The sequence below is a fragment of the Ammospiza caudacuta genome, chromosome 2, assembly GCF_027887145.1.
Source record: "Ammospiza caudacuta isolate bAmmCau1 chromosome 2, bAmmCau1.pri, whole genome shotgun sequence".
Lineage (NCBI taxonomy): Eukaryota > Metazoa > Chordata > Aves > Passeriformes > Passerellidae > Ammospiza > Ammospiza caudacuta.
Window position 1 is genome coordinate 35,116,542 of NC_080594.1, and position 20,322 is coordinate 35,136,863.

Here is a 20,322-nt window from a genome sequence, read left to right on the forward strand (position 1 = left end):
CAGATTTAGATCATTAGGGCCTGAAGTACAGTTCCAGCATTTAGAATAAACCATACAGCTATTTTGTCACTATGCACTTCAGCTTGTTATTTATTTTTACCACAGCCTCTTGATACTTCAGGGTTTTGTATTTTAACAATATAATTTTGTGTCAGCCAGATACAGTACTAATTAGAAGAAGCAAATACAATAGCACTGTATATACCAGAACAGCAGCTCCTGCCACCCGGAAGACGCTTTTGCAGGCATGCCACAACTGCAAACAAAAAGATATTTTTTTTCCCCTTCTAGCTCACCCCTCTCCAACTGAGCCAGTGCAGGTTTTTTTGCATGATGAGAGCTTCTGAATGTGGTTAAAAATATACAAGGGAAAGGACATGACAGCTAATGATTACATCGAAGAAATTAAGCATTTTAGAAAAGAACAGTGAGGAGGAATTCACAGATCTTCTATTTTCAAATACAAGACATGTATCCAGATAAGCCTCAGTATCAGTACAGTAAAGATGCATATCTAAGGCTCCAGAAGTGGCAAGGTGCTCTAGAGGTGCGCATTTTGAAGGCTCAAGACCGGGTTTTCCCCCTTCAGAGAAGTGATGCCCATTCAGAGCCCCTATAATTGCCTCTGCAAAGATATTTGTCTGTAGCAGTGAGAATGAGGTATTTTCTCTGTGTCCAAGTTCTTCCACTTTTCCTCTATTTCTGTCTGTCTAAACTTTGCTCAGCCATTTCTTCCCATCACCTACAGCTTTCTCCCAAACTTCATTAAGGATCACCAGAATCCCAAAACCTCTCCATACCAAAAATCAACAGATGTTCTATAGTTTAACTCCCTGAACTAATCACAAAACCTTTCACATATACACAAAGTGACTCAGTCAACGCACAAGCTCTCCTAACGCTACTAGAGTCAGTCAGGCCAGTAAACACGTAAGCATTGGGTTAGGTTACCCTGTATTTGCATGTACTAATTCAGTCATTTGTGGAAAATGGCCAAAGCCAACAAGTGTCAGGTCTTCCTGCATATTTTCCCTACCTCTTAGTAGGGCCTTCAGTGCAATCCCTGGACTACAAGGAGGAGATACTACAGTTTCTCAACTGAAAGGCTCTAAGGAATGTTCTGTGAACACACTGACAGCACTCAAATCACTGTGAATGTAAATAATTTCATTATTCATTACATACATGGGACATGTACCTGTAGGAATGAGGCCATGAAGATGCTTAGAGGGTTGGAGCACCTCTGCTGTGGACAGGCTGAGAGACAGCCTGCAGAAAGAACTGGAAAGACCTTATAGCATCTTCCAGTACATCAAGGGGTTTTACAAGACTTTTGACAAGGGCATGGAGTGACAGGACAAGGGGGAAGGGCTTTAAACTAAGAGAAGAGAGATTTAGATTAGATATTTGGAAAAAATTCTTCACTGTGAGGCTGGTGAGGCAGAGTTTGTCCAGCAAAGTTGAGGCTGCTCCATCCCTGGAAGTGTTCAAGGTCAGGCTGAATGGGGCTCTGCACAAATCGATCCAGTAGAAGATGTCTCTGCTTATCACAGGGAGGTTGGACTAAACGGCCTTTAAAGATGCTTTTCAACCCAAACTATTCTATGATTCTGCAACTAGTGCCTAGAGGTGATTTTTACACCAGTACACAGTCTAATGCAAGTACAGAGCCAGGTGAGTGTGCCACAGGATTTGGGGAATTATCTACAGTAGAGACATTTAAAATGGCTGCTCCTGAATTCAACGTAAAGCAAAATTGTATCTGAAGAAGAGGTCTTAATCAGATGATTTAAGTTGGCTTGACTGAGACAAAAGCACAATCAGTACATGGAATTAATTCTGCAGTGTTGGTAACTACGCAGGTTGTGTTGGCACCTATATGCAGAGTTAGATACTGGAAATGCCTCAGACTGAAAGATAATTCTGGTGGGTTTTATCACAATTTACCGTCATTTCTACAATCATCTCTTATCACCTCCAGTACCTCCACAACAACTCCAATGTCACCTAAATATTTATTTCTTCTGTTCTACACTGCTTGTTGCAAAGAAAAATAGAATAGTAATTCCTTCTCTCTGATACTCAAAACCAAGACAAATCTTGGCTAATTCCACATATCTAGTTAACTTCAACACATTTGTAGAAACACTGACTAACACACTAGAATACTTAAAATTGGCTTCTGATTGTAAAAATATTTTCCTGCATTTTAACTAAATAATAAGACCAGGTAGTAAAACTGGGGTAAAATTACTTGGGATAACAGGCTTCTAGTTTTTCATGACCTTAAAGAAGACCAGATTCTTAAAAAGTCAAATACTTCAGGCTGACTGATACTTAGCAAAACCAATGCACAAACCAACAAGTCAGGCAAGTTACTAAATACGTGCAATGACATGATAATAAGGAAAGAAAAAGGTTCTTGGCTTTGATCTTGGAGATCTTTTCCAACCTACATAATTCTGTGATTTTAATAATAACAATATAATGGAGGCAGATAAGGACAGCCTCACTTCAACAATGTTTTAGCATTTTAAATTGTTTTAACTTAAGCTCACGTCTTGTTGAAATATTGTGTCAACTGTGAAACATTTAAGGAAATAACCTATATTTTTCTGATTCTAATTCAAAAGCAAGAATAAACACTACACCCAGTACAGTCTTGATTTCAATCATGGCATTGCACAAGCAGATTTCTTTTCTTTTTCAAATTTTAATGTTGCTAAAACAGGAGAAGTTTGGCAGCGGATCAATGCTCCACAAAATCATACAATAATGAGGATTTACAATATTATACAAAATGTACAGCAAAAAAATAGCTACTGAGAAAACATTTTTTACACACCTCTCTTCCTATAAATAAGTGTTTGAGATTAAATATTGAAATTAAGTATTGAAAAACTTCCAAATATATTCAGAATTTCAAAGTATTCAATATTTACTTGATTTGCTTTTTTAAAGTCCTAAACTAACACAGTAACTTTTTTTGAGGCTGAAAATTCTAACACTGCCACAACAAAACACTTAAACTTTGAGAAAAGAAAGCAGAAAACCTTGTGTGGCTGCTTCTTCACCCTTTTTGGTGTCTTCATCTTCTATGCTTGGACTTTCACGTGATGAATTCTCCTGCTGAGAATTGTTGTTTTTCAACAGAGCAGGATCAATTTGCGCTTTCAAGAGCTCAAGGGTCTCGGCAAGCTCATTGCGGTTTCTAGAAGAGAAAAACACACTGTCTGATAAGCCACTTACTTAACCCAAAGGGATTCATGAAGAGTAAACAAACATTATCTCCTTAAATTAATTACCCTGAAAACCTTATAGAGTTCTATAGTGAAAACACAAGCAAACTGAAATGCTTGTCCCAGCAATGGCTGCACTTTTGCAGTCAGAAATGTTTCAATTTATCCATACCAAAATAAAAATATTGCTTTTGGAAGGATCATATCTACTTAACTATCTCAACTCAATTACTGTTGGGTCCGGATCCAAGCTGCTACTTGTTCTGTTATTAATTACCCTCTCATTAACCATCACTGATTATTCTTTGCTGCTTCTTTTTTTCTCTCAGCAGTGAACAAACAACAGCTCTCTGCTCATGCACCAAAGAAGCAAGCATATAATTTGAGTGAAATTTGCAAAAGCAAACAGCAAATTAATTTAGATACTTTTTGCAAGTGCTTATCCTTAGCACATGCAACAAACAACATCAAGTTGTCTAGAAAACTCCATCAACTCAAGTTATGACAGCAAAATCATTGGTGCACATGTGTCTGAGAGTGAATCTCAGTGCACTGTAACTCCTTATTTATGCTGCACATCCAATTTAAAAAAAAATTCACCTTAATTTATAAAGAGTTTGAGCAATGATTGAACAGTCATTGCTTTCTTAATGGACTAGAATAATAAGGGTCTCACATCTGTTTTTCAAAGTCAATGTTCAGCAATTTGTTTTTCCCAGGTTTACAGAAAGAAAGGAAGCCAGCAACAATCACAATATGTGGAATCTCACAGGTTTTAAAACCATTTCAGATTTCTTAATGCATTACTGTGGTTTTCTGCTGTGAGTGTGGAGTGTTAGAACCTTCCCAGCAGGACCCTGGTTTCTTCTTCCTTTGGCAATGAATTTTGGAGTCTATAATGCATGGAAGAGATGGATGATGCATGGATCAGCTCTTAATCTGTTTGTCTGGACATGATTACTTTATTCCCCCACAACAGCTGTATATACGTAACTCGTAGTGATGCTTATCATTTTCTGGTCTGATTAAGCCACTTGATAGTGGCTTAAATACTTCTGCATGACTCCCTCAGTTTCTGAAGTCATGGCAGTGTAAATAACCTGCAGACAGTTTGGGTTGGAAGGGACCTTCAAAGACCAACCCATTCCTACTTCCCTGCCATGGGCAGGGACTTCTACAAGACCAAGTTGCTCAAAGCCCTATCAAATCTGGCCTTGAATACTTCCTGCAATGGGGCAGCCACAGCTTCTCTGAGCAACCTGTGCCACTGCCTCACCACTCTCACAGAACTCCTCTGTAACACTAAATGTAAATCTGCCCTCTGTCAGTTTGAACCCATTCCTCCTTCTCCTGTCACTACACATCCCTCCAACAAGTCCCTCTTGCCTTTTCCTGAACCCCTTTAAGTACTAGCAAGGGCTCTGAGTTCTCCCTGGATCCTCTTCTTCTCCTGGCTGGACAATCCCAAGTCTCTCAGCCTGTCTTCGAAGGGGAGGTACTCCAGCCCTCTGAGCACCTCCTTGGCCTCCTCTGGCTTCCTTACAACAGGAATAATTGCAATATAATTTCCCCAAGAACAAATCTGTCTACTTGGAGCTTTCCTAACAAAGATGAAGTTAGGGAAGCAAGAGTGTTCTGTTTTCTAAGGCATTTAGCTGGCCAGTAAGGAATATGGAGCCATCATCCTCAAGACAGTCTTCTCTTGCTACCCTTTCTATATATTCATTGCAGTTTGAACTAGCAGGAAACATATTATGTGATAGCTGCCACCAACAAATCTGTGAGTTATTTCTGTACATGATTTTTCACTAGAACATAGATTCAATGCAGAAAATCCCACTGTCATGAATCCTACTGTGTGAGAAATAAAGATTTATTGAAAGACATTTCTGAGCCTGAGTCACAAACAGCTAAAAACTGCACAAAATAAAAAAAAAGGAATACCTAACAATGCACTTCCAAGTGGATCCATCCTGGTCATCCTGTTCCTCTATGTACATCCTGACATTATGCTCTTGATCCAGCTGATACCAGTACATGAGGCCGTCCTTGTCCCGACCAATGGGCTGCAGGCGCATGGCGTCAGCATCCTCCTCGTTAATGATATTCTTAAACTTCAGATTGTCATCAAACTGACATTCACAGAGATACTGAAAAAGTAAAAAGACTGGTAAGATATCAAAAATATAAACAGAAAGAAGAAAATCAGCTCATTTCACTTCAGTGTGACTTGTTTTTAGGCCTCTCTCTGTTGGATTTGTGTGTCAGCTGTAGCTATAGGTTTTTTCCAGACCATGTTGTTTTTAAATGAGAGACAAGTGTTGGTTTTGTTTTTTTTTTTTTTAACCTGGCTGGCTTAGAAAGCTAATTCTCAAATTTCATTACATAGCACAAATTATCTCATTCTACAAGAGAACCCATACATAACTTGGAACCAACCCTGACAATTTTGTCAAGACCACAAAAGATGAAGTCCCATTTTGCCTTTGGAATCCAGCAAGGAAACAAACACATTTCAAAGTGTGTATTACACAGGCAAAGAGCTCTTGACAAAGCAGTAAGCATGAGACTATTTTCACACAAAATGTGAAAAATATGCAAACAAAGTGTTACACACAGTTACATTCATCCCACTACAATGAACAATATTATGTTTGTTCAAGATCAGGTCTATATTTAATATATGTGCTTATGGTTCAGTCAAGCTAAGTTTGCAAGACCTTAAAGTGAGTGAGAAAGCAGTAATTTAGAACCTTAGCTGAAGAATGTGTACCTTCAGAATCCCCAGTTTGCATTCAACACTCATTTCTAGGTATCCTTTTTTTTCCATCTCCCAAGCCCAAGTGCTGTTGAATTCTTGACATATCTGTTACAAACAAAATAAGCATAATTTATGGTTAGGAGAAAAAAGCAACTTTAAAATTTTTTATTAGTAGTACTTTACCACAATAATTAATCATATGTGATCTCTTTGGGATTGCAGTCAGAAAGTCTTACAAAAAAACAAAAAGTAAAACTGAGGCACACTAGCAAGCACTGTTGAATTTTTATGGAGGAGAAGATCATCAAGGTCCTGATCACCACCAGATTCTCTAAACTAAATTAGTCTAAATTAGGTAGCATGATTCTGGAATGGGAAGGTATTATTGTCTTTGCTGTACACATATCTCACATTTTTCTATTTCTGTATATTTAGAATATAAATTCCCTCAAGCAGACATGACTTCCTATTATATCTCCTTGCAGCACTTAGCAGACAAATTGCCAGGGTCTCTTGGGGCCCTCTGAGTCCTTCAACTCTACTGCAGATAACAAATGCAACTGCTACTCACTCCACACCATGGAATTATTACTCTTTACTAAAATATCTTGAGCTTCAAGCTGCTTGACAAACATTTTAAAATATTTTAAATATAGCCAATTTCAATTTATATACAGCAAATAAATTCAACCACACCAATACGGGGAAAAAAATTCTATCACCAGAAAAAGCAGCAGTAGAGGAGAAATAAATTGAATCAGCATGAGCTCAGATAATAAAGGTGAAGAAGAAATTCCCTCTCCTCTTAAACAACTCAGATGTGCTTAAGCCAATTTTCAGAGAAGAGACAAGTTGCCCATCAGCTGAGGACACATGGGGGATCTCCACTTAGTGAGGCTATTCCAGTGGAAATATCCATGAGGAGGCAAAAGCTGATCACAGCTACATCTCCAGCTGGAATTATTTTGAAGTGCCACTGCTGAATCTCAACTGTCTAATCAGTGCATGAGGTGCTGCTGCCCTTCAGTCTACAAGGCTGGACTCAGTCAGAACAGTGCAGTCTCCAAGTCAACAAATTATTATTAACGTAAGATACAGTTACCAAGCTACTTAGAAACCTGCCAAACACATCTGAATGCAGCTTCCTCTGGAAACAGCAGCAAAAATAATCCTAAATTTCACCCACCAAAGGTACAGATTAACAGATTCATAATGTAAAACAAGCCACCTGGGCTCCAATCAAGCAAAGGGGCTGCTACCCTTCCCCTGTCCCCGCAGCTACATGACCAACACTCCACTACCCCAGCACTGACACCACTTCTCAGGTGGCACAAGGGTAAGGTGCAGTTAGGTCAGCTCAGGCATACCATAAAGCATGCCTTTAAGCTGTGACCTACAGAAAACAGTGAAGAACACTGGTCACAAGGGATCCTGCTGAAGAGCAGTTTTTCCTGCTCTAAGGTTAAAGAATATTGCACAGGGACTTCTCTGATGCCAAGCCAAAGCTCACAGCAGGAGACAATCCCTGCTCAGTCACAAAATGAGGCTATCCTACTTTCTGTCTCCTTTTCAACCATGTAATATGAAGAACACTGGGAAACTCTATAGCAAAACCCTTGCTCAGGGCATATGCCAGTTGCTGCTCATTCCTTAGTCATTAAGTATGAGAGCAATAATGAGAAGCTTCATGTGCTACAAAGTGTGTGACTGTCAAAGCAAAAGCTTTGAAACATCAGAGCTGATGAAGCATCTGTTCAAACTGAAATGACTACATTTCAACAATTAAAAACCAGATAATTGTGCTTTCTCCTGACAAGCGTTGTCACAACCCTGAACTACACATCTCATTGATCTGAAATCTTAGTCTCTGCCTTCCCAGAGAGGATGCTTCACACTGATCACAAAGCTGCTGCATGCAGAAACTCCTGGCTTCTGCATACTAAGAGTGATCAGCACCTTCCCAGCCTGCAAGAAATCTCTCTCAAATAATTCCAAAGCAAATATGATGGCATCCAACACTATTACCATGCCAAATGTTCACTTTAAACAAGGAAAACAGGAACGTGAAAGAGGAGTCTCCTTGACAAAGGAGTCTTCTTGGGTGGGACTACAAACACCTGAATTCTAACAATCAGAAATGTGTTCGGAATGTGCTGATTTTATATTGAAGGTTTCAGATGGAGCAATGCAGAGAAATCTTCTCTGTATAAAAATGTAAGTTATTTTTGACAATAGTTAAGTAAAGCACTTTGTCAGGAGACAGTGCAATGTGACCTCACTACATGTTTCTCAAAATCAGCTAAGCTGGACACTCCCTCTTGGTTGTTGGAATGCTTAGGACCAGGCATTTCTTTACCTCAGCTACACATGACATGACCACAAGACATCCCTTGTGCAGAGGACGAAAGTCAGACTCACAGAGACCTACAGCCATTTTCTTCCATAAAAAACTAATGCACATGCTGGTGGATCCAACTTGGGTGGTTCAGCACCAGAAGAGGGAAGGGCAAGAACTCTCAACTACCATGTTCACTTCCTATCCCAAAATATATCCATCTATCAAAATACCAGCCACAGCTCAGAGACAGTTTTTATGATACTCTTTATATGCACAACAGTCAAGTGAGGCAAGTTTTATAATTAGTTGGCATATAAGCAAAATATAATAATACATACATACATAAATATTAAGGGCATGTAAATCTGAATGCCCTCCACTAAAGTTTCTGCCTAAATAAGAACAACTAGAATATATCAAGCCCTATTTTATCAAAGGAACACATCAGTAGTTTCTAACAAAAGAAAACCAGGTCAACTTTGCCTCTTAGAGTGTCATCAATAATATGTGGAACAATACTGCAGGCATCAAGGAAAAATGCTCTCAGGTGTTCCACACGTTTTCAGTTTTTCCTGGCTTTTGTGGCATTTCCCAATACTCTTCCTTGCTTTTCTAAATTAATCATACGCCTTTGAATTGGGGACAATATTAGCATACCTTTCTAATTAGTTATATTCAAATTCCTTTGTTCTTCAAGGTTCCTTTGAACCACTGGCCAGAATAAGCTTCAAGTTAGCTCTGGAGACTGTTAAATGAAGTAAAATTTATTAACACTTACTTGGTCTTAACAGGGGTGTGAGGGAGGGTTTTCCTTACTGCTTCCCTGAAGAAGAATTTCCAAACTGCTTTGAAGAAGATTTTCCAAACTACTCCCTCAAACTTGTTTTATCGCCCTGCTTTCTGCTTATCACACAACTGGTAAGTGGCTCCAGTGGGTACATAAGTTCATGAGCCAGAGTTGGGTTTTCTCAGTTTGCTGCAATGGTTTTTGGATTTATTAAGGAATTTAACACAATTCAGTAACCACAGTAGTTGGTAATACACAAAGTACACACAAGTTAAATAAATTATTACACTACTATTTTTAAAGATTACCATCAATGCTTTACAGTTGGTTAACAGGTCAGAATTAAAAAAGGCCCTTTACCACATTATTCCTCAAAACATTCCCAGCCCTAAAAACATCATCATCTTAAAGGTTACACAAACCTCAAGACAAATTCATACCTCTGTAGAACTTACAAAGAGCATTTAAGGGGGACACCTGCAGCTGGATTTGCCAAGTGCCATTAATTGTATGGTTGCTATTACCGTATTACAAGATGCTGTATTTCTAAGCAAGATGTGATCATGGCTGTACAGACAATAACAAGATTACAATTCTGTAGAATAAAAGACACATGGAACACATCCAGAGGGGAAATGGTATCCTATTGATTTTGACTATCCATATATTCTTATTTTTTAAAGCAGTGTAAATTATTTAAACTAGAAACTATTTGTATGTAAAGCGTCAACAAAGATACAGCTGCAATTAAAATACCAAGACAGAATTATGCAAAACAATGGGATGCTCTATTTTTACTGATGCATAATTACATTTTTATCTTAGCTGTGCCATTCTGATCATGCAGATATAAATCACTGCAATACTTTCTTTTATTATTAATATGTACTACAAGACCTCTGCATGGTTCCTGCATGAATTCAGCCAAATCACGGTAATTAAATCATATTCAGACAAGTGATATACAATGAACTGCTACTGTATAAATCTCTGCTCAATTTAACCCATTTGCAGGCTACTAAATCTTCTTTATTTGGGGTCTTAATATTCAAGAAAGTATTTTCCTGCCAATTATGAGGGTGGGCACTCTTTTACATGCAGAAGATGGTGCCTATTTTCAGAGACCTCTTTCTCACAAGCCTAGGCAGACTGCAAGTTAAGCTGGGATCTGATGTGTGCTTATTGATGCTGGCACAGCCCAAGGCTCCTGTAGCTCACACTAGGGCTTGCTCACACAACTGCTCATCACAACCATATTCCAGCATTGCAGAGTAATACAACATGCACACTGTACCTTGATCAAGTATTTTTCCCATCTGTCTGCTGTGACAGACTTCCCAATCTTTCTCATCAATTTCAAGTGAAGCTCCACCAATTCCTTTGGTACTGTAGTATTGAGAGAGAGAAAAATAAAAAAAGAAGTTGTTAAGTCTGGTGCAAATATTCTTCAATGCTAAACACTGATAACACTGAAACACTGTGACAAATTAAGACATTTTAATAAAACAGAAACTTGAAGCCGGCTGAAGAGTTGCCCTGCAACTGAGAGATGGAAGAAGGTTAATTTAATCATGAGTCTTTTTGTTTAGATTTACATTTAGGATAATCATCACTCTTCAATTCAAGGATATAAAGCTCAGTGATAAACCTGTGGAAATTCTGGCAGTGTTAAAACCACAACTGTACAGGAACTACTCCAGTCAAACACCCACAAAAATAATACTGCAAGCAGCACACCTGCAGCTGCCTTTAGAAACCCCAAAGCCAGAAACCCCATGCACCATGCCTGGAATATCACTGGATCCAAATTATTTTTCACCAGGTGCATGGTATGGAAGAAATGTTCCTGAAACTCTATTCTCATAGATGCAGCTCTGCTATACACTTACTCTGTCTTGTACTGGAGGGACAGAGAGGTACTCCAGATATGGGGCTTGAGGGATGGTTGCCACAAATGTTGCTAAGTACAGCTGCACCAGTGCTGTCACAAAATCAAAGTTTTCCAAGCAAATTTATGTATCTCGTAGTGTACATGCCTCAGAAACAATTTCAACAGCTAGTCTCAGCTCACATCTGTGATTTATAAATCAGTTTGGCACCACCAAGTGGCAAACTTGCAGAACACTGATTTTATAAGTCAATGAGTAGCACAGCTTCTAAGAAATAAGCAATTGATAATTATTAATTAAATTCTACATGTCCAGTGACATAGCTTTCTCATCTGTAATTTGCTGAGAAGAACTTCAAAAATTAACTTTTCAAGTATTTTTATTTCTCTACTCTTTGCATACAATTTTATGTTCTAAAAGCATTTTCAGTACTTCAAGCACACACATGTTGAAAGCTTTATACCCAATATTTTTACTCTCATAATTTATGATTATGATTTTTCTGCTGGTCCAGTAGAATTATATTTGACACAGGATAAACAGCTGGGACATCAAATGTGTGTGTTTTAAAGTAGATACCACTGAGATGTTTGTTCTTTTACTCATTTATACATTACCTGTGTTAATCTTTTCAATATCTAACTTGAATTCACCCAACTTTTCTTTGTCTTTCAATCAAATGCCTCAACTTTTAGGTGAACATACTGTGTTGCTAAAAAATCAGTTTGATGAAAATGCTTGTGTTGTTTCAGAAATAAAGAAATTTCATACACAAACTCCTTAAATAAACAAACATAAAACATACCAGCCTGATATCATTAAAGAGACCTCTTCTCAGTGTAGATAATTCATAAGCAACAAGTCCTGGCTTGTTCTTTTTAATTTCATTTGCATATAATATTTCCATTACATATTGAAGACACCTAGTACCTCTCCTTGCTTTTTCTCAAAACTGATGCTTTTCATGATTTTGAACTAACACCTATTTTAAAAGGAACAAGATCAAAGGTCTTAACCCCAATAAGTGCCAAGCAGCTGGCACTAACAAAATTAAGCACAAAGCACTTTATACACATGAGCAACTCTATCTATTTTAAGTCATACAATTAAACCTCTGCTTGTGTTTGTGTGACATGGAACTGAGCCAGAGTATTCAAAATCTTGCTGAATCAAAGCTTTTGTTCAGCATCCTTTTTTGTTTGTTTTTAATCAGACCTTTCTATGGGTATGTACTGATAGGAATCCTAGTTTAAAGAAGCACAGGTGATTTGCTTCAAATAATCAAATTCCCAGTCACCACAAAAATCTCTGCTAGAGCTCTGGTGTGAGAAAAAATTGGAGACCATGAAAAAATTTTAAAATTGGAGTAATATGCACATTCTTGCATCAACACTTCCTGTGAGCTGTGTTAGTATCTACAGAAATGTCACTTGTCTCAGTTTCAGCAGTTCAGCTCTTGCATTTCTAGGATCTTCATGACGCATCGATGTGATGATTTTTACAAATTTCACTGAACACTTCATATCCATTCTCTGTTTACTACCCTTTCAAGATGCTTTTCATGTATCATGCAATATTACTGACTGGATTTCTAGGCTGGCTTTTTGCCTCTTCCCTTCCTAGACACAGTACATGCCTGGTGTAATGAAGGAGGCAGGAGGTTTGGAGAAGAAAACTGATGTCTAGTTTGCTCTCTAGGGAATGTGTCAAGTGCAGCCTGACCAGCCACATGCCCCAATAGCCAGAGGAGCAGAAGCCTACAGGACTGAGAAACAAACTGTATTGAATCCAAAGTAACTGCAGATGATACAGGATGTACACCTGACTTGTCCAAAAAGCCACCTAAGGAGATGGCCTTGGAAGGCCAAAGAGTGGTGGCAAATCTCTCCCAAAGCACTTAGCTGGCAGGGAGTAAAACTGCACTAGTAAACACAACTAAAACTTCAATCCTCTCAGAAATGCATTGAACCTGCATAACTGTAAAAAAACTTACTTTTGTTCACACTATAGAGAGAATTCCTGACAAGAGTTCATTGAATTGAGACATCAGTAAGGATCATTTTTACAAAATTGTTCTATCCTTTATGTAAGAGGAAGAACATAACACCAAAGAGATGAGCATAATTATTTTGGGTTGTGTTGCCGGCTGGTTTCAGCAAATAACAACAGTAGACTGCTATCTCCTTTGCAAAATTTCATCTCCTTCATATGGGACCTGCATCACTCATTTCAGGAACTTGTGTAAATGTTCTGCATTTGTAAAAATTTCACATAAGGGAAGGAACAATACACAGCATGCTTCTTGTATAATTGCCATTGTGTGTGAGGTTCTGGTCAAGAAAGCATGATGGAACATATTAAAAAACCCTCTAAATATGAATTAGATTCTCAAACTTTTATAAAACTTTGATCTCTCTGGAACAGAATACAGGAGTTCTCTAAAACCTTCTCAGAATATGCTTAAGCAGTGGAGAAAACACCAGGAGACTGTGCATAGCAGTTCTTCTTTTACAAAAGTGCTGTACAAATATTTCAAAGAATTAACTATAATTAAAGCATGGTGCATTCTGCTAGATATTCAAAAATACATACTTTTCATAGGAAGAAGTCATAAGCCAGGAAGAATGAGTCACCTAAACCATTATAAAGCTTCTGGTGGAGTTCAGCCCATTTGTTAAACCCTACACTTCCCTGGAGGGGAGGCTGTTATCTGGGCCTCACACAAGTGTCCTTTGAACACCACACTGTCTATTCCAGCACTTCAGAGAGCATCCTATACATCAGCCACATGTCTAATAAATTCGGGAGCATTAGAATAATTGAAATGGAAGAGAAAACATACAAACATGTGAAAACCCCATCAGCTTGCTAGAAAAGCTGTAACTTTCAAATACCTACACATCCACAGATTAAAGACAACTGCTCATGTAACCATAACCCCATTTCACCCCTACTTATTTTCCCTGCCAAAACAAAAAGGCTTACAACTCACCTAAAAAACCTTGAAACAGCAGAAGAAAACAGAAAATATGACCAAATCCTGAATCCAGAAGGAGGATGGGGGAATCTGTTATTTTGAAAATTATTATAAACAAAAAACCTTGGTATAAAAGCAGATCTGGAGTGCTGGACACAGAGAGGAGGATTGGAACCATGATCTAGACAGAGCACCTGGTACTGATGTGGATTACAAAGCCTGTGCCTACTGTCCTTCTGGGACCCAGGAAGAGAACACTGAACTCTTAGTGCTGGGGGGACCTGGGGCGGAGGGAACAAAAAATAAAACTGTGGGATGCAAAGGCTGCTGGCAGTTTTCATGCTTCACGAACACAAACAGGTCTTCCCAGTTACACTAGTAAACCATTTTCCATGCTAACTTGTTTTGGCAAGTGTAGGAAATAAAATGACTCATAAGACATACACAGCAAATATTTCCATTAACCATACATTCTTTTTCATCCTTCTACCTTGACCAAAATTACCTCTGCGCACTATGACTGCATTGTCAAATAACACCACACAGAGCCAGAGGACAGCTGAGATTGATGAGATCATTAATGATCTCCCACCTCCCTCCTGCTAAGGGAAGGCAGCTCTCAGCACCCTGCACACAGCTGATGTGAATTAGCTACTGGCACCCTGCACGGAGTTTAATGGCAAATAGGAGAGGTTTCCACCCTGCTCAAATCGCTCTGCAGTGAGGGCCGGGGGGAGCGGTCCTGGAGGAACAAAGGCAGGAGCATCTCCTCAGACATCAGTAAAGAGTCAGCACGTGGCCACCGTGGAACAGGCTGCACAGAGAAGCAGGGGATGCCCCAGCCCTGCAAGTGCTCAAGGCCAGGTTGGATGGGGCTTGCAGGAGTGTGGTCTAGCAGAAGGTGTCCTGGCCCACAGCAGGGTGGCTGGAATGATCTCTAGGGTCCCTCCCAACCCAAACCATTCTATGGTAATTTACCACTTATCATGCTAACCATGCAGTTAATTCCCTTTACAGACAGATCCTTAAGCATAAATTTCCTTAAAACAAGTCAGCTGCATCCCTTACGAAAGGCACAAGAGTCCCCAATAAGCATGTGACCACATTTCCAGCATCTTTAATATTCTCCTTAATTTCTGTGTAAAGTCTGAAGTCCCACGAGCAGTCTGAGGCAGCAAACATCTTGTCTTCTGTTTAGTTGAAGCTAATCTAGAAGTCCCTCATCTGTTTCATTAAACAACTAGCAAACACTGAGTCAAAGAAAGGGAACAACATCTCCCCTCTGGTTTATGATAACATAAATATTCTTAAGAACTATCTAACTTGTTTCTTAACTCAGTATAAGGAAAATGTGAGACGCTTTTAGTTATTCACAGAAGTTTATGGATCAGAGAAAAATGGCAGGCTTGGTATGGACTTGGCATGTTAAATACATGGGAAGATAAAACTCCCTACTTTGAACCCAAACAAGAAAATTCAGTAAACCTCTGGTAAAAAAACTGTGGCACTAAAGGAGCCTCATCTTCACACAGCAAGTTTGGCACATAGATAATAAATTGGAATCATGTGACCTCATGAGAAAAAGAGCAGTTGTTCCTGTTTGAAAGGACAATCTAAATAACTTATTTTTTGAGTCATTTGATGAGTATTATCCTACCAAACTGTGTGCCTACAAAAAACAAAACAACAAAAACAAACAAACAAACAAAAAACAAAAACCAAAAAAAGGCGCACAGGAAAGGGGAAAAAATGAAACTGCTCTGCCTCCTGAGTGAATGAAAAGAGCAATTAAACATGCTGTAATTAAACCACAGATCAAAACAGAATGAACAAGTCACCAAGTAGCAGTTTTATATCCTGTTCCTAGAAAGATTGTTGGCAGGCATTACAAACAAAAAACCACGCTCACATTTAAATGACATTGTTATCCTAGGAAAGCACTTTGAAATCTGGATGCTCACCAGCTAGATCATTTTCACACAAATATCTGAGGACATTTATCTCTCTTGTCTCTACAAATACCTATTAGAAGATTCTCCTCTTACCTGGACTATTCAGAGCACAGGTCACTCTAACATTAGCCAGCAAAGGCAAGATTTTTATCCTGCTGGTAAACCCCCTCCCACACATCCCCATGCGAGGAACCCAGCTCACCACCTCTTTCACTGCCGCTTGCAAACATGGAAAGTGCTCTGAACTGGGACCAAAATGCCTTTTCTACCCCAGTTCTTTTAGTAAGTTGCATCACCAGCATAACAGACCTTGCTCACAGAGCTGCATCCTGACCTCATTGTATCAGTTCAACCCAGCACTGCCAAGTCCCAGCAGTAAACCATGTCCCCAGGTGCCTCATCAACACATCTTAAATGTCCATGGGCAGCCTTTTCCAGTGCTTGACATGAAGAAATTTACCTAATATCCAAACTAAACCTTGTCAGCACAACTTGAGACCATTTATTCTTGCCCTATTCTTTGTTACTTGGGAGAACAGACCAACCTCCAACTGGCTACCACCTCCTTTCAGGCAGTTGTGGAGTGATAAGGTCCCCCGAGCTTCTTTTTCTCCAGAATAAAAAATCCCAGTTCCCTCAGCTGCTCCTCACCAGACTTGTGCTCCAGACCCCTCACCAGCTTTGTTTCCCATTTCTGGACACACTCCAGCATCTCAATGTCTTTTTTTGCACTGAGGGGCCCAAAACAGAACACAGAATTTGAGGTATGGCCTCAGCCGAATACAGGGGGACAGTCATTGCTGGGGTCCCACTGGCCACACTACTGCTGATACAGGCCAGGATGCCACTGGCCTTCTTGGCCACCTGGGCACACAGCTGGCTCATGTTCAGTGGCTGTCAACCACCACCACCAGGTCCTTTCCTGAGAAGCAGATTCCCAAACACTCTTTCCTAAACTCAAAGCACCACCTTGAGCACCCTTTCCTCCCATATCTTTTATTTTACAATCCTCCCCTGTCTGCAGTTCAATCTGATTATGCTTTGCTTTCTAATGCTCACACTCCATCAGTTACCTTCTCTCTGTATATGAAACTGAGATTTAAAAAATCACTCTCATTGTCATTGACATAACTCCTGAAGCTGGAATTAAAGGCCATATGAAAGTAAACAAAATCGCTGGAGAGCTGTTCCTCAGCAGCCCTTTAGCAGACAAGATAACTTAATCTTTCACAGGCCTCCTATTTCATTCTCTGGCTATTAAGTGCCTGGGGATGTTGGGGACTTTTTAAGCTAATATATTATAAGGAACAGCAGAAAGGTTAACAAAAGCAGCACTGATGTTAGAAAAAAGCATAAAACTTAGCAAGAAAAGCATGCTGTACCGTGCAATGAAAAACAATAGGAGGTAGAAGAAAAAAAGAAAATTACTTTGAAAACAATTCAGGAAAAAATAGCACAGAATCTATTTTAGAAACCAAAAATGCTCCAGGAAAGACAGCAAATGAAAGCCCAGTTCACTGACTCAAAAAATGTATTGAATAAAAAATGGGCTCTAGTCTACAAACTTAGAACATGTGAGGAGCAAGTAAGACAAATCAAGCTGTGGCAGCAATATGCAAACAAGCAGATTGCCTTTAAAAAGAGGTACTGAAAACATTTGAAACTGTCACTGGTAGCCATTGTTGGCAGTTAACTCACATGCAGAGACAACACCATACATTTCTACTGTCTAAATTCAAGTGCACTTGACTTGCTGATCCTTCATTTGGGCAGATCCAAACCCTGACAGAAACTGCTGGGACCACACCCCATAAAAGCAAAGACACCGCAGCACGGGTATCTTCCATTCTGGCTTCATTGTAGCTGATACAAACAGGAAACTAAAATTACTACAGGATTCTCTTGCCTGCTGATGCATCTCAGTCTCCAGTACAACCAAGACTTCTAAACCGTGAACAGAAAATCCTCCTCATTTTCTTCCTTAGCCCTGAACTGTGCAATTACAATTCTCAGATAAAGTGTATGTATGACAAAGGTAATTGTAAAGATTACACTTTAGTAGTAGATTCGAGTGTGCTTCACAGCTCCTCACTGCAAGTATGCATCTCCATGGCTTCTGGATATACTGGGGTAATTTCACTTCAGAGAAATTTCAGTAGTTCGGGGTTTTTCCCACTGGAAGAAGCGGCAGAGATGAGCCGCACTGGGTGGCATCAACACGCCCAGTTTCAGGCACTGGGAGCCAGCCTTTGGAGCAGGTTGCAGAATACACTTGCCCATTCTACTTGTGCTAGGCACAGAGGTGTCCTACAGAAAGCCCAAGTGGAGTTAAGAGCCGTAACAAAAAGAACAAGCAGGTTGATCAGAGGGCTTGGTCCAACTCTGCCATAAGAAATGCTACAGAGGCACATATCAGGAAGCACAACCCCTCGGGAATATCAGTAGCAAAAGGAGGATTTACACCCCGATGTCAGCCTGGACTGAGGCACTTGCTGGCCACTACAATTATGGAGGCTCACACTTGCAGAAAGGATGTAAGCAAAAGAAGTTGGGATGGCAATGTTCACCATGCTCACCTTTTGATCTAACACGAAGAAGTTGCACAGCCATTGAAGTGCTAAAATGTAATTCAGTGTCTTCATGCACTCTCGGATCAAAATTACAACTCCCTCCTAGGAGGGTGGCCCAGACAGAAGGCAAGCAACTAGAAAATAAATGCTCTAACTCCTGTGAAAAGGAGCCTGAATTTTCATTCCTATACTAAACTTCTGGAATTTTGTAGATATTTTGCCTTTAAAAAATAGGAAAGGGCAGCAACATAGCAGTAGTATTCATCTAAGCACCTGGGCAGAAATCTACAAATGTAGATACTGACACCTGAGCTAATTCCATATAATCCATTTACAACCCACAGAGAGAAACACACTTTCAGGAAGAGTCAGCCCATCCTGAAGTAAAACATCGGTGCTCTGCTAAATACACTTGAAGAGATTAATTCTGTTATAGAGTGTCTGGCAACATTTTCCAGTGAAAACCACCCCTGGCTGGGGAAGTTCTGAAAGATACAGGAGTGTTATCAGGTACTGGGGGTGGGTACATCTTGTTCTTAAACCCTTCCCTAAGCTCTTACGCTCCCCATTAAACAGAGAGTTACCACTGCAGATCTGACTCTAGCTCCAACACTTCATCTGTGTACAAACACTTCCAGCAGACAAAATCAAATGTCTGAGCATGGCAGCATTTAACTTCAGATGAAAGCTTATATCCTGCTATGTTAAACTAGAAGCATCTTCAGTGCAGTGAACTAAGTGTATAGAGTTGTATACATCAGTAGTTAAGAAGCTGTCAGCTTTATTTAGCTTTATTCATGTAATGAACATAACAAGCTGCTTTTAACACTTTCTGTTAGAGGATAAGTTGAATAAAAGTCCTTTTTCACTCCACTATATGAAAACAAGTAAATGCATTTTAATCCCTTACATTGTTTTGTTACAGTTCCTGTGGTGTCAATTTTGCCACATTTCTCAAGTGTGAATATTAACAGCATTAACAGAGGGAGGATGTTGATTATACCACAAAATCACTTTCTCCCACATCTCTCACTTGAATAAAATGGCAATATTAAAAAACTTAGGTTGAATAAAACCCACTTTTCTAAAGAAGATTTCATTACCAAGGTTACAATTCCTCAATCTTCTCTTCAGATGGAAAAACCTAACCAACAAAAAAAACCAAAACTAAGTCCCACAACACCAAAGAATCCCAAATATTTATTCTCTTCCACGCATCATGTAAGATCTACTACAAGGACATTTCTGTCCTTTTTCAGATTTAATTTTAGAAATAGTAGTTTTTTTCCCCAGTCACTGGTGATCCAATCTGTATTTCAAATAAAAGTCATTTATACTCAGGGATTCACCATTTTATCTTTCATCTTTCAACAATTTTTCTCAACCATAGCAACAGCTAAATATTTCTTTGTAGTTTCTCAGTAGCTGTCAAATATTGCAGACACCTTTTTTTTGAAAACCTGGTCTTAGAAACCATAATTTCTTTCATAATATTTTTTATTTACTGGACCCTAAAGAAGTACAAGAAAAAAACTACAGTGCAAAGACACACATTTTATGCTTTTCAAAACATCCGGCAGCGAGGAACTGGTGCAGAAACATTTGAGTACTATTCAGTAAGCATTTGGTATTTGACAGGCAGCAGCATTATGTGAGCATGAGGTTTTTTTAGGGATCAGGATAAGCAAACTTTGAAGGTGAAGCCAACTCAAGTCATTCTGCAATGCAGAACACGCGTCCCTGTCAGCTGGAAATAAGTAACTGCACGCCTGTTCTGCTCTAAGGTGCTATCAGTTCATTAATCTAGCA

At 39.3% G+C, this 20,322-nt stretch overlaps 1 protein-coding gene across 3 annotated transcripts in view; it reads right to left on the reverse strand.

The window, feature by feature from the left end:
* RSF1 (remodeling and spacing factor 1) overlaps positions 1-20,322 on the reverse strand; it is a 61,278-nt gene that overhangs the window by 25,184 nt on the left and 15,772 nt on the right. For all 3 annotated transcript variants that reach the window (XM_058825211.1, XM_058825213.1, XM_058825212.1), the window contains exons 2-5: positions 10,420-10,511; positions 6,013-6,105; positions 5,184-5,389; positions 3,054-3,211 (exon numbers count right to left, since the gene is read on the reverse strand). In XM_058825211.1, coding sequence (XP_058681194.1) covers positions 3,054-3,211; positions 5,184-5,389; positions 6,013-6,105; positions 10,420-10,511 — 549 coding nt within the window. The remainder of the gene's footprint in view (positions 1-3,053; positions 3,212-5,183; positions 5,390-6,012; positions 6,106-10,419; positions 10,512-20,322) is intronic.